This window comes from Propithecus coquereli, unplaced genomic scaffold (genome assembly GCF_000956105.1).
Source record: "Propithecus coquereli isolate 6110/MARCELLA unplaced genomic scaffold, Pcoq_1.0 Scaffold78, whole genome shotgun sequence".
NCBI classification, from domain to species: Eukaryota; Metazoa; Chordata; class Mammalia; order Primates; family Indriidae; genus Propithecus; species Propithecus coquereli.
Window position 1 is genome coordinate 642447 of NW_012153951.1, and position 15381 is coordinate 657827.

General features: G+C 35.4%; 1 protein-coding gene across 1 annotated transcript in view; it reads right to left on the bottom strand.

Moving 5' to 3' along the window:
• LOC105825111 (pleckstrin homology domain-containing family A member 5-like) overlaps positions 1-15381 on the bottom strand; it is a 95330-nt gene that overhangs the window by 53740 nt on the left and 26209 nt on the right. Inside the window, exons 8-11 of the mRNA XM_012662800.1 lie at positions 11856-12321; positions 9074-9157; positions 6480-6599; positions 5599-5652 (exon numbers count right to left, since the gene is read on the bottom strand). Coding sequence (XP_012518254.1) covers positions 5599-5652; positions 6480-6599; positions 9074-9157; positions 11856-12321 — 724 coding nt within the window. The remainder of the gene's footprint in view (positions 1-5598; positions 5653-6479; positions 6600-9073; positions 9158-11855; positions 12322-15381) is intronic.

Here is a 15381-nt window from a genome sequence, read left to right on the forward strand (position 1 = left end):
TAAAGGGTATAGAAAACATACTGATGAGGAAAGTTCATAGTAACCCGTAACAGAACAGCAGACTTCATCCAAAAGTCACTAGTACTTTCAGTATAAAGTTGATAAAATATTGCTGTTTACAAAAAAGAATTATATCATCAAATCTAAATGCTACTATAAATGCTACATCTGCAAATAAGAAAGTTTGGTTTACTCTTCAAGATGTTTGAGAAATTAGTATTAAACAAAGACGATGTGCCTACCCCCAATAAGCAATTGATAATTCTTCTTAAAAAAAAATGTACTTGTAGGTGCAGCGTGGTGGCTCACGCCTATATTCCCAACATTTTGGGAGGCCAAGGTGGGAGGCTCGCTTGAGGCCAGGAGTTTGAGACCAGCCAGTGCAACAAAGTGAGACACTGTCTTTATAAAAAAAAAAAAGCCAGATCTGTAGTCTCAGGTACTCAGGAAGCTGGGGGTGGGTAGGGATTGCTTGAGTCCAGGAGTTAGAGGTTTTTTTTTTTTTTTTTATTATTTCTGCATATTATGGGGGTACAAATGTTTAGGTTATGTTGCCATTCCCCCTCTCCCCCCAGTCAGAGATTCAAGCGTGTCCATCCCCCGGACGGTGCGCATCACACTCATTATGTATGTATCAGGAGTTAGAGGTTTTGCTGAGCTATGACCACACCACTGAGCTCTAGCCGGGGCAACAAAGTGAGACCCTGTTTCATAAAAGGCCACATATGTAGGTGCTGACTGTTTACAATCTATCCCCAGTCTACTGGATCTCTAAATAAATATCAGATGTTTTCCATCCTCAAAAAAAATATACTGATACAAAATAACAGAAGGATTTAGCTTTCAACTCTGGTAAACCTTAAACATTTTCATGCAACAAAGAACATACAGGTTATGCTTGAATTTATTTTTCTTTTCTTTTTTTTCAGAGACAGGGTCTTGCTCTGTCACCCGGGCTGGAGTGCAGCGGTGTGATCACAGCTCACTGTAATCTTATACTCCCAGGCTCAAGTGATCCTTCTGCCTCAGCTGCCTGAGTAGCTGGGACTACAGGAGCCCACCACCATTTCCAGGTAATTTTTAATTTTTTTTGTAGAGACAGGGTCTCACTATGTTGTCCAGGCTGGTCTTGAACTGGGCTCAAATGCTCCTCCTGCCTTGGCCTTCCAAAGTGCTAGGATTACAGGTGTGAGCCACTGTGCCTGGCCCTGGAAAGATGTTCTAATTTCCCCATTCCTATTAACATTCCCTTCATGACTGTTCAAAAAAGTGCTAGTTCTTCATCTACGAAGAGTCCTTGCCTACTTCTTCTCTTCAGCTCCTGGTCTAGTTTCTAGAACCCCAATTTCATTCTTTTGCCTAACCCAACCAGTCCTGGTCCAGGCTATAGGAGACAAGAAGTAGAAATTGGGGGGAATACTAGTAAGTAACAAGACTTAGAAACTTTAAGTCCCTATTCCCAATGTTAGACCTGCTGGAGAAGACATACATATTCCTAAGATCTGGAGTTGGCACACTGAACACATTTTTTGAGAGAGATGGTTTCCTCAATGTGGCTAGGGTATATATGATACTGTTAGTCTGGTCTTCAGATAAGCTACTGAGTAAGAATACTGCCTTTTATGGCCTGAGTTGGGAATCTAACCACCAGGGGCGCTATTAAAAACACTTAATAACCAATAGGGTATAGGAGCCAAAAGAACCAGTATGTTCTTCCTGCATCTTCCAACGGAGTATCATCAGATGGTTTGGCTACAGTAAGCTCCTACGGAAACCTGTTACCCTAGTTTCAAACAAATGATTTACATTCAGCTCTATGGCACCTTTAGGGATTCCTAATCATAAAATGCTTACTCAGCAGGGAAACTCATGCTCCATCTGCCGTGTTTCAAGAAAAAAAAATATTTCAAGGTTTTCTCTTTTCCCTCATAAAATAAACACGAACAACTATGACACTTTCTAAGAACTGCAATAGGACACTTCATTCTTTGTCGGGGGTGGGAGGATGGAGTTACTCTTGTAACCGCTATCTGAAATTTACTTCCCAAGTAAGTGCAGAGCCAGGGCAACTTTTACCTATGGCTTTTTATCCCATCCCTTCTATATTCTGTTAGGCAGAGGAATAAGCGTGGAAAAACCTAATAAATGTTAAATCTATTCTGTAGATATATTTTAGGATGAAGCTAACAAGTGTCACTTCAACTGTAACCATAGTTTCTCTAATATTCACTGACAATTAAGCTAAATAAGAAAATGAGTTACTGATGTATTATGTTTTTATTCATTTACGGATAAAGTATATAGTTAGGATTATTGTAAATTTAAATGTTCTACTTTGAGGCTACACTATCTTAAAATTCACAAAATTGACAAACAAACCTGGGCTAGTCTTGTAGACCATGAACAGTCTACCAACTGGGCTATAAACGCATAAACAAACTATAATAGTGTACCTCACGATGAAACAAAAACCAGAAGAAAATCCTACCATATAATTAGTGTAGCTATTGTTATTTTAAAACCACTTGAGTACATGACTTGTCCTCATTAGTGGTGATAATGAGAAACCAAACTATACTGCTCAAGCTATAGGCACCAGAAGTCAAAGATTTTTCGATTATTTCATACGTAAATCTTCAGAATTTCAGAAAAGGCATTTCCACTCTTTGTTATAGACATTCCATTAGTATCAGAAACGAATTTATACCTGAAGCAACTCAGACTACTCTTTGGTTCCATTTTTCATGAATAGCGATAGGGACTAACATAATGTAAATCAATTACAGTTTCTGTTTTTGATGCCTGCTATCTGACAACGGGCAGGAGGAAGATTGCATTTTGTTGCTGCCCTTAGGTTATTCTGATGATTTATTAGGGCAAGTAGAGTAAGTGTTGAAAGTGAGAATCGATTAGTACACGTTCATTTGGTATGACATACAGTAAAAAATATGGCCAAAGCCTCTTCCTCTGACTTTCAGATTTTAGAATACACTTTCTAATTTGTGGTTACATAAAACCGATGAATCAATTTATAAAGCCAGGCAATCAATAATGCCTGCAAAAACAATAGACTTATTAATTAAATTAGGTTATTGGCAGTAACAAGTTAAAAGCTGGAAATGTTTGGTTGAATGAAACATTTCATTTAAATTCAAAATTATAAAGAACTATTTTTATATATTTTAATAGCCATAAGAACTGATATAAAATACAAGACAGTTCAAAAGTAAATAATTTCATTTACATTAAATGCAATTATTTGAAACCATAAGTATTTTTTAACTTATTTAAAGAGAGATTTTCTTTAGGAAACCTTAAGGATATGTACATTTTGGCATATGCGAGTTTCTGGGCAAAGTTTCCTCCACGTTTTTATATACTGTCTAATTATTAGCTAAAAGTGGCCCAATTTTTGCTATCAGAAATAGTCTTATTTCAACACAAAATATCATTCAAACAATCCAATTCTGTAATTCTTCTCCTTATCACAAAATTTAAAAATTAAATAAAAACTTTACTTCAGGATCCAATAATAAGGAAAATGTATATTACTGGAAAATCCTTTGTTGATGTGTTGAGAGACTAGAGAATAGAGAAGGTCAATAACACATTGAGATTTTTTTTTTTTTTTTTTTTTTTTTTGAGACAGAGTCTCACTCTGTTGCCCTGGCTAGAGTGAGTGCCGTGGCGTCAGCCTAGCTCACAGCAACCTCAAACTCCTGGGCTCAAGCGATCCTTCTGCCTCAGTGTCCCGAGTAGCTGGGACTACAGGCATGTGCCACCATGCCCGGCTAATTTTTTTCTATGTATTTTTAGTTGTCCGATTAATTTCTTTCTATTTTTAGTAGAGACGGGGTCTCACTCTTGCTCAGGCTGGTCTCGAACTCCTGAGCTCAAACAATCCACCCGCCTCGGCCTCCCAGAGTGCTGGGATTACAGGCGTGAGCCACCGCGCCCGGCCACATTGAGATTTTTATAATCTACCTGTAGGACCACCATCGTGGTGCAACAGGAAAGGTTCAGCAAAGCGTGCTTAGACAGGAATGAGGGGAAAGTGAACCTCAACTGGGATATGGGTTATTTGGATAAAGGCATAAAACACGACTTGACCTGGGAAAGTGAATTTAGGAGAAAGAACCACCTCAGGTGGTGTTTTTGATATATTTACCTGTCCTTGTCTAAAATTTTCTAAAGTTCTATGTCTCTGCAATTCCAGCTTTGATTCACTGAGGTCAGTAATAATTACAGTAAACCACAGGTTTGGTTTCAGAGATTACAGATGGCTTCAGATTCACATTATTGTTTTGTAAGCCTAATTTTTGTAATATCCCACCATTTTTCAGAACTCTCTCTAGCTTTAAATACAAAGGGGTTCTGAAGAAAGTTATTTCCAATGCATCTTTAGAAGCTTTCTGGCAGGGTAGAATTTTGAGGGAAGATGTATTTTCCCAGTTTATTAGCTAACTTGTCTTTGTTAGACTGCTTTCAAAGTGCATTATATACATTGTGGTTAAATTTCAGTACCATCGGTCTCTGGGTTGAAGATCTAAATTTGGACATATAAAATGCTGATTTCTAAAGCATTCCAATAGGGGTAATAATGATGAAAACGTTTTGTGGAAAACATATAAATTTTATATTAACAAAAGTACTAATATATTTCTTTAAACAAAAATTAAAATGAGAAAAATGATTTAATGCCTTTTAAAGGGTTATCCTAATGCAAAACCCCTCTTTAAATATAATGAATGTAAGCAGTACACTACTGTTTTGTTTCAAATAGGCAAGTATAAATATGTAAACACTTGCCTTACAACATTTTCCATAGTAACCTCTTTATTTGATAAAATTTTCAAGTCTAGACATTTTAAAATAAGCTAGAATAAGTTTTAACTTAATTTATATGAAAAATGCATTCACCAGAAGAAATATTTAGTAACAGAAAAAAATTCCCATCAAATCAAAATTAAATATTAATAGAGCATTTCACAAAAACTCAAATATGGGAGAGTCGGTTCTTGTTCACTGCCACTTTCACTTTTGAACATTCGCTTTAACCAGCCCCACTTGCTGCCACCACTGAGGTGGTGTTAGGAAATGTAGGTCAAATTGGCTCCACGTATCTTGGCAAAGACTAAACACTGAAAGGACACGGCAAACAGGGAGGAAGGACAGACAACTAAAAATGATCCCACTACACATGTCACCCATTCTGAGACTCCGCTTTGGGAATACAGGGCATGCTACACCTCCCGGTCTTCCAACAAGACAATTTACAGCTCTGAGTCTGCTCCTTTAATTAGGTCAGCTCCAAGCTGGGACAAGCCTCAATGAGCAGGTGTTTTCATGGGATAAGAATTTAGGCTCTCAATTTCAGGTGACCCAGCGCTTGCATCCCCCCATTATTTCCACAACTGTCCTTTCCCCCTGTTTATTACGGTACTCTTGAATTTGCCTGGTCAGGGATTTCTTACTCTGCCACTTGTTAGTCATGCTATTAACTCAAAGTGAATGAAATATCTGAGTAGCCTGAAAAACTGTACTACATTTAAGAAGTTCTATTAAGTAATAAAAGTAAGAAAAGTCTACAAATCCCACCTGATGATCCAAATATATGGTGTTCCTTTGAAGATGATGTGAAAGAATTTCATTCTAGTAGGCACCAATTAAGAAAAAAGAAATAGAGAAAGAAGGTGCAGAATTCATGAAAAGGTCAATTTTGAAATTAGAAAAACAGGTAGTTTACTACAACCTATTATATATCAAAGTACATGACAACTTTCATGTACATGCTCCCCTGTAAATGGTACAGATGACATATTATTATAAAATTATACTTAGTTTTGTAAGAAATTAAGTAGACATGCATATAGACACTGAACTATTAAGCAGAAAAATCCTTCAAATGGCTTTAGCAGACTGAATGCTAGAAGCTTTATATGTTAATTCTTTTCTGCAACACAGTACTTTTTCCAAAAAAATGTTTCTCAATTGTATGTAACCATAGGCTATAAACCCTTTGAGAAATGTTTATATGTATTCATTCTTTTCGTCAAGAATAAAAGACATCTTAAGGTTAATCTCTGACATTTAAAAAGCAGCATTATTAAAACCATAACGAATTTTCAACTTTTTACTTTACGAGAAATTATAGAATTTTTCCATATCTGTTTTGCCAGATGTGGAGGTCTGTATTCAGTAGTGTTCAGTGAATAGCAATCCATATTGAAGTCTTTATGCATTTCCTTCCTCACAGCCAGAAGTTGGTGGGTGAGCGGGCGGATAAAAGTCTCAGAAGAAATGCATCCTACCTGTATTTTCTTCCAGTAATGTATAAATAAGTTGAATTCTCAAAGGGTTAATAGGAGATTCTAATGCTGCTGCTGCAATGATGGTATGGGCTCATGCTCAACACTAATGACGCTGATCACACTGATTAATGATGGCAGACGACACAGACAAATCTCTGCATAGCTGACCTTTGGGCTGTGGGCCTCAAGCTTTAGCTGCATGAGCTGTGCTAGCGTATGCTCCCGGATACTACTCAGTTCGGCTTGCTGCCGTCTCAGCTTTATTAGCAGCAGCGTAAGCTCCTCTGGCTGAAGGAGTACAATTTAAGAATCCAAACAGTGGAAAACAGATTAATTGCTGTCTTAAGTGATAGATATTAAACCAAGATTTCTTGGCAAGTTTCCTCTTATGGTTGACATCAAACATAGTGCCTAGGCACTATGATGATAGGTCCTACATAAATGCATAGATATCTAGAGAAATAGAAGGAACAGTGTTACTTTAAAAGACACGGCAAAACAACAGTATATTAAGGCATTTTCTCAGAACTCATGAGAGAATATTTAAATGTTAAGTATAAAAAAGCACAATGCCAAAAAACCATTATAAAGGTTTGTGCGTAAGAGCTATTAAAAGACTATTCAAAGATACTTTAGTAAGATGTCTAAAAGTTATAACTAAGACTTTTCCAGCAACAGAACAATACCTGCATGTCCAACAGACTAACAGAAGGTAAATAAAAAGAATTAAAATTCATGTAAAGCTTGGATGAAATCTTTATAATATTAAATTCAGTATCTAGGATCTATTAATTATTTCCTAGTTATATTTTGAAATGTTACTGTGCTTTCACAGCATTTTTTAATGACCAAAAGATTGGTTTTATTTTTTACGGAAAAAAAAGGGGAAAGTTTCCAGGGGTGGATAAACCTTCCTTCCACACTCTGAGAAAAGCAAAGAATTGTTTGGTTCCTAACTGGTTACTATGATCCCTAAGGCAAAAAAGTTCTCAGTGGTGGATGAAATTCCTTAATAGGCCAATCTGATCTATTTTTCTTTGTTAGAAATGCAGTAAAGTATGGGCGCTGGTAGTCTTATAGCCCATTAAAATATTACTTGGTGCTTATCTGAGCTTTGCGATGATTAAAAACTGCAGGTGGGCTAGAGGGAGACTCTCTTAAGTGCTCTTAAAACTTCTAGGCCAAAAGGTGGTCCTGAGATTGATTTGTTTTGCCTACACCATAGCATTACACTAGTTCTCTTCTGTTCTATTCATTTGCTTTTTATTTCCCATACAATTCTTTTTAGAGACAGAAATTATTTTTAACTCTTATTTCGAATCACATTAAAAATTACTGCCTTCAGACAGGAAAAGTGTTAGTAGAAGTAAACTACAGCTACTATTGGATTCCTTAGATAATACCTGGTATCCATAAAGGTTAAAAAATAGTCTTTTACTGTCTCTTAAATGCTCAAAGAATGTGTAGTGTGTGACTTAAAGAAAAAACTGCATACATAATTGAAAAAAAAAGTCGCTTTTGCTCTGATGCCAACCACATCTTGTGGTCTCATGATTCTGGGACAGTCCTCATCTTATGATCATCAGCCCTATGTCTTGAGGTCTTGCTGGGGAGAAGGCAGGGTTGGTAAAGGATTTAGATATTCTAAGAACCCAGAGTGACAGCAAAAGAAAAAAACTTGAAACTCTGGTTTATTATTTAAGGAGCCAAAAAGATAAAGGGATTTTCAAAAGAATGAAAGGTACCAATAATTTACTAGATATTTAAATTTTGAGGCAAATAAAAAGAAGCACATTTGACCCCAAAAATGTAACAGAGGTAGGTAAATAATTTTTATCCTAAATATCCACTAGAGGGAGCAAAACAGAAGAGAACATTTTGTAATATGATATTTAACATTTATTTTATGATTAATCCCTGTTTCTTTGTCAGATCAATCTCATGTTTAAAAATTACAACATTTAAAACTTTTTAGTTTTAATCAAGCAATATCTATAATATTTGATAAGTAAACTGTTAAGTAGTAGTCCAAAGCCAGGAAATATTTCCTTATATCTACACATATAAAAGATAAAACAGAATTTGTACAAAACATGTAAGATGAATTTTTTTATTATGGCAGGAAGGCAATTTTAAATAATAAACAACTATAAAAGTACTAAAATCACATCTTCACAGACATTGAGACTATCTACTGATAATATAAAGCCAGTTCCTCTGATAAAACAATGTCATTAAAATAAACTGAAGTGAGGAAAAGTCACGTTTTCTCTTTAATTTGAAAAATAGTGGTGTCTTGGTAATGTAACTCCTTTCCAATTTGAACTTAACACTAAAAATGAAATGATAATGGTAAATATTTGCTTTGACAGAGTATTTTTAGAGTCAAACTTCTTACTAGTCTTATACTTTTCCTACAAACGGCTGCTTGCTGGATTTGTTCCATTAATGAATTACTCCAACTTCTGTTGTAAGGATAAGGGAATTAACAAAGTACAGAAACCCACCTAGGTTATACAATAAACTTTCAATATATAATCTTTTATTTAGGCAGCCAGACACTTAGGGAAAGGTATCCACTAAGACAAGGAAATGGCTGTATGATTCCAATTTCTTTTGATGAGCATCTCTTCCACGAAAGCAGTAACGGTGTTTCTTTGGGAGACAGCTCTGAAAACTTGAGCTTAAAAACCATGTCAGGTATGTGTCTTCCTGTGTAGCACATAAATAAAACATGATATGGTAATAAAGATATTACTCACCGTTTTGCCTTGGAGACTCTGGGGACTAATAGACTGTAAAGTTAGGCCAGCTGGCATTGACCTTCTGTCAGGCACATAGACATGCTAGGAAAGTAAAGGCACAATAAGATTCTGTGGTAAAGTTTTTGTTTTCTTTCTTCTTGTCAATGTCAGCGATGAGAAATCTTGAATTGCTACTATGAAATACCATTTGAAAATTGTTATTTGTGCTTATGAAAGAAGACAGATACTAAAATTTCTTGTGTGATTAAAATACAGATGCTGATGAACAGAGTTATTCTACAAAGTCGGTTCAGTGGTTCTCAAAATCTTTGGCCTCAGGATTTCTTTATATTCTTAAAAAAAAGAAAATTTAGTGACAAGAGTGGCACTGTTCTACAGTTTTGCAAATCTTTAAAGTCTGACTAATCTGTCTCCTTAGCACAATAGGCAGCGTGTCAGTCTCATAAAGTCTGGCTGGATTCTCATATCTGCTTCTGTATTTAATCTCTAGTGACAATCTCTTTTAGTGGAAATGTGTAAAGAAAATTCACCTTTGAAAAGGGAAAAAGCTTTTCTTGATAATTATAGATATTTACCTTTGATACTACACTAAAGTTCAAAAAAGCAGTACTTTCTTAAAGCCCAGTTGCAAATGGCATCCGAAACTGTACCAATGAACTTACGGTACTCTGTTACATTAATATCCATTGGTCTACTTTAAATGAATCTTGCCTATGCATAATTTTGCAATCAAACATTGGTCATCTGAAAAATATTGGTTCATTGTGCAATGTTCCAAATGTTGACATGTTTCATTATACAATATTAAAAAATCACATTTGTTAAATATCACTACCAATCTCTAAGCATTGGAAAGCTGTCAAACCCCAAGTGGCAGACATGTGATTTCCAAAATTCTAATTTTTGCTTGAAAACTCCAATGTTGTCATCAGCAAAAAATACTGTGCAGTTGTTTTCCTTGAAGTGACAGGCTAGCATTTCACTTCGATAAAGTGTGTCTGTCAAATATCATGTCTGAATGATGATAGTTGTCTTTCATTCCTTCCAGTAAAAACAGTGTTCCATGAAAAAAGGAGCTAGTTCAGCTTGCAACTCAAATAATGATGAGTTTTTCTGTGAGACAACCACTAGCACTTTGGTATGCAACAGAAATGCTTTATGCATATTCCCATTTTATCACATGTAATATTAAAATGATATAATAAAAGGTGAAGATTCAATAAAATTATTTTTTACTGTTTCAACAAGATGATTTGTACATGAAGCTGCTGTTTCTTATTTTTTTACTCAAAGTGTGTGGCAGTGAGGCATACAACGACCACTAGTCTAGTGTGGAGCCACTATCTTGATTTATACTAAAGTGTCAATAGTTTTACACCCATCTCTGCTTCTGCAGTATTAGTGCAAATGGTAATACAATGAATAATGCCTTATTATTATAAAAATAATTTTGAGCTTATGGACTTCCTGGAAGGGTCATGGGGACCCTTATGGACCACCCCCAACCAGGGGACATGATTACACTTTGAGAACTATTGATCTAGATCAAGGAAGATGATAGCATAAGTTTAAAATAAAAACTTGGCAACATCGGAGAAGTTTTTTGGAAGGAGTAGCATAGTGGAAATTTAGTTGGCTAGGAACTGGATAGAGCACATAAATTTATCTCATTTTCTGTTAAAACAGATGATCTATTCTGGCCAAGAATATGAAAAATACTAATAACTACGAGAGTATGTAATTTAGAGCCACTTCTAAACCACATGTTAAATTGTATTAGATTAGATTTTTCTTGTAAATTGTTACTACTTTTATCAATCATGATTTAACTTTGGATGCACAAAGTGCCAAATATTGAACTTTGTTACAATGGAGTTCAAAGGGAGTCTTTTTTTTAGTGAGGCAAATTAAAGCTTTCCTCAAAAGAAAATTCCCGGTTGATTTATTAATTTCTAACAAATATTTATGGAAATACCAAGCAAATGCTTTATGTAATAATGCAATTGAAGGATTTAGCCTGTCACAAGGATAAGAAGAAAAAGTACATTTTAAAAAAATATAAAGGAAGAAATTCTTTAGTATTAAGAAGAAAATGACACTAGGATAGACATTAAGGAACTGGCTGTGTACTGACTGATCAAAACAATTACTTTAGCATTATGAAAAGCTGATCAATACAAAGCACTCTAAATTCAAATAATCTACTAAGCAATGCTTAAACCAAGTTAAGGTACAAATTCAAAAATGATCTCCATCTATATTTTAATTTTTCAAATGTACGTATATCATTAAGCATTGTTAGGCTCTAATATTAAACTGAATATTCAAGGAGATATCTCAATAAGTCACATATTCAGCTGGTTAGAAGGTGAGGTTAACACTTACATCCTAGCAAAGAAAAAGATGAGCCTGATACGAAACTGCAGGTAGGCCAGTAGAGGGCAGGTGTAGAATTTGCAAGTGTGTAAAAAGCCAATAAAAATGCATGTGATCTTAACCTACATGGAGAACTGATGAGATATGCTCTCAAGCAGAGAAGAATGCATCTGTTCTAAAGAACTGTTTCTGTGCTCCTGAGAGATAAAGCGTTACAAGCCTAGGCTTTTTTATACATGAGATTTTAACACTGTAGAGTATTTTCCTTTAATTTTTAAAACAAAGAGCTGCCTTGCTTACCTTCTCCCTATTCTCTGGTTTCTCAGATTTACAAGAATAGTGTATTAAAAAGAAAAAGCATTTATAAAGCAGCGAGTTAACACAAAATGAGCAGATGTTTTACCTTAGGGTGATGGGCCCTGTGCCTGCGGTCTATTGTCACATCTCCTCTCTGAATTGGTGAAGTCACTTCCGATCTATACGTTCGTTGAGGAGAATATCCTTGGTAAGCGGCTATTGACCCATGGGAAGGTGACGTGGGAATAGAGTGCATTGTCTGGTCAGAAATATTAACCATGGTTTTAGGACTACTCAAAGTACTGTGTCGAGGAAGGGTGCTCTGCTTATTATAAAACTGACGCTGCTGCCATTCATAGAGCTGCCACATCGTGTCATCTCTCATTGACCTCCGTTTCTCTTCTGCTCCGGGTCCTACTGTCTTGTCATGAGTGGAAGGGGTTACACCGCAGATACTCTCAGGCCTGGTCTTGCTGTTTCTTGGTAGTGTTCTATAACCTTCAGGGTAGCGGGCCACGATCTGCGCTCTGTGGCTTGGCATATTTCTTGGTAGTGTTTGGTAGGAAATTATTCTAAAATAAAAAAATAATTGAAATGTAAAATGAAGGAGAAGAGTTTTATTCCAAATTCTAAATTAGAGTACATTTCTTCTCAAAGTAAAATATATATTAGGTCGTACTTTTAAAAGATTGCAACATTATCCAAGATTAAATTATTAACAAATTTTCATCTTTTTATGAAATTCAATTTAATGAAGTTAATGCAGTAAGTAAACAGCATCTATGTCAATTACACAAAAGACTATTAGTTCCACACAATGTATAGTTTGGCTTCACTTGAGAAATAGGAATGTTCAAAATCTAATCAAGTTTGTCCTTAAATTTTCTGTTTTCATATAAATAAACTCCCAGAATCTCATTTTTACTCATCTCATCAGAACAGTTAAATAGGATTTTTGTGTACAGATGAAATATGGAAGTTTTGAGTTGTAGCTATGGAGCACAAAGACAGAAAATGAATTATTGCAGGTGTTATGTTGACTAATCTGTTGTTGACTATTCTGTTGTACTTTTTCCTTCAGAAAGCATGGTTGTTTATGGGAGGAACATACTTTTGTGGTTTGAAGGAATTAACTTCCCTTCATAACATTTCCCAACTTGAAAAATAAAAACGACTTGAAGCTAAAGCTCAAAATTTTATTACTTAAAAACAAAACACTTAAACATCACAGTATTTCAAATATAAAACTGTAATTTCAGGAATTTTGCAATGTTTCCAATGCAGTAATTAATATTCCATTTCATAAATGGTTGTCATTATTTTTCAGGGGGCTTTTAAAAGCAATGCAAGAATTCTTTGTAAACATTATACATGCAAAATATAATTATTTTAAAATGGTAATTTTGGGGATTGGATATGTAATTGTATATTATTAATACTAAGCACAGAATATTACAGTTTCCTGAAAGAATAAAATTTCAGTTTACTATTTTAAAAAATGCTTTGATAAACACACTCGAGTTTATCAAAACTATTATTGTGATAATCTCATGTTAAGTCAAATATATCATGTGAAATAAATTTTTAAAGTCAATTAAAAATTCTATATAAATTTAGCACTTGAGTTGCCCCATCATCTTCACAGATAGGTATAGTTACAATTCAAATTCTAAATGCAACTGTAACTTTTTAATAAAAACCACCACCAGAAAAATCTAGATGAGAAAGACCAAGATTAAATTATATGTACTCATCTTACACTACTACCTCCATGGGGCATAAATTTATACCCTAATTACCAAAATCAACATAATTCAATGAACCAAACACGTGGAAGAGTTGGGACCCCATGAACCCAGGTTTCCCGACCTCTTCTTTCAATGTTTAGCTAACAACTTTCTCCTAATTACTCTATTTTCAACATAGAGTATATTTTGGAATTGTGAATGCATAATACATGCAGGCTTCTATTGGGCGTTAAAATGTCAGAGATGTTGGTGATTACACAGACCAGAAATGGCAGAAAACTCAATGTCTAAGTTATTTGATTATACTTTTGATAATTTGGGAATCCTTGGCTAATAATCTGGATGTGAAAGCTCATTTTTGACCCAAAGACTTGTCAGTAACAATTCATAAATACTAATAATGCATTATAGTTTTTAAAAAAAGGTGGGTGTGGTGGCTCATGCCTGTAACCACAGCACTTTCAGAGGCTGAGGCAGGAGGATCACCTGAGCTCAGGAGTTTGAGACCATCCTGGCCAACATAATGTGACCCCATCTCTACAAAAAAAATTTAAAAATTAGCCGGGCGTGGTGGTGTGTGTCTGTATTCCCAGCTACTGAGGAGGCTGAGGCAGGAAGATCACTTGAGCCCAGGAGTTACACGCTGTAGTGAGCGATGATTACACCACTGACTCCAGCCTGGGCAACAGAGCAAGACCCTATCTCTAAAAACAAAAATAGTAAAAAAAATTTTTCATTGTGATCAGGTGTAATGAATTGAGTACACCCTGAGCTATGAGGCATGCTAATAATAAAATCCCAACACAATTTGTTTCTATTGGGGTAGTAAAATTATGTTATTTTTATAAAAAGATAAAGTCTCATGTTAAATACACTTTCTTTTTGTGGGTTAAAACAATCACACAGGGATAAGGCTGTGAAAAATACAGCAATACCCTGGGAAAACAGTAAAGCAGGGGAAAGTGCTTGATCAAATACTAGGAGAGCCAAGTTTTGATTCTTGCTTTCCTACTCAGTACTTAGACCTTAGATGAGTTCTATCTTCTCGGACTCTGAGAATGCTGATGCGGGGAGTAGGAGAGAAAAGATCAACAGATCATATTCCTATACTTCTTTTAGTATCAGCGCTACCAAAAGAGCTCAGGGGTAATTATATCAGTGATCCTATGACTTTTGGATTTAATAAAAAATAATATCTATTTTTTAATTTTGCCAAAAGTATGGAGATTATTAAAAATAACTTTACTCATCTACCATAATGATAATTAAAAATAAAAAGATACCAAAAAATTAGGAAGGACACAGTCTTAGAATGTTAGAGAGCCCTTCCTATGCTACCAAAATTTAGCTGAATGGCCAACTGAAACTTTTGGGGGCTCTTTTCTCATCTAGAAGATGATTTGATCATTAAATTACCATAGAGCTCTAAAATCCCATGCCTTATTTTGTATTTGAAGTATTTCTAATTCCTTCAACCATTTTTCCTAAACTAAATTTCCTTCATCATGCTGGCTGTTCTGCAGGGTTTCAATGGCACAAAAACAGGCTTGTTGAAAATTGAACAAAAAGCACCCAGACAAGAACCACTGCATTTAGGTCAACCATCTCATGATTCTGAGGGTGAAGTGAGAGAATACAGTACCCCATACTCTTCTATAACCAGTATAAAGAACTCAGTTCCTTCAGGCTTTCCCTCCATGCCTAGTTCCCATTTCTTCCCTGCTTGGTTTCCCTCCCCAACTGCACCTTCTCTGACAACATGAAAGCAAGAAACTGGAAAATGTCCAGAGCTGGCAACCCCATGGCTATCTGCTTAGGAAGCATGTCAGCCAGGAGAAGATGGCTCCATCCAAGAGACTCTGCCATAGTACTAAAGCAGTTCAC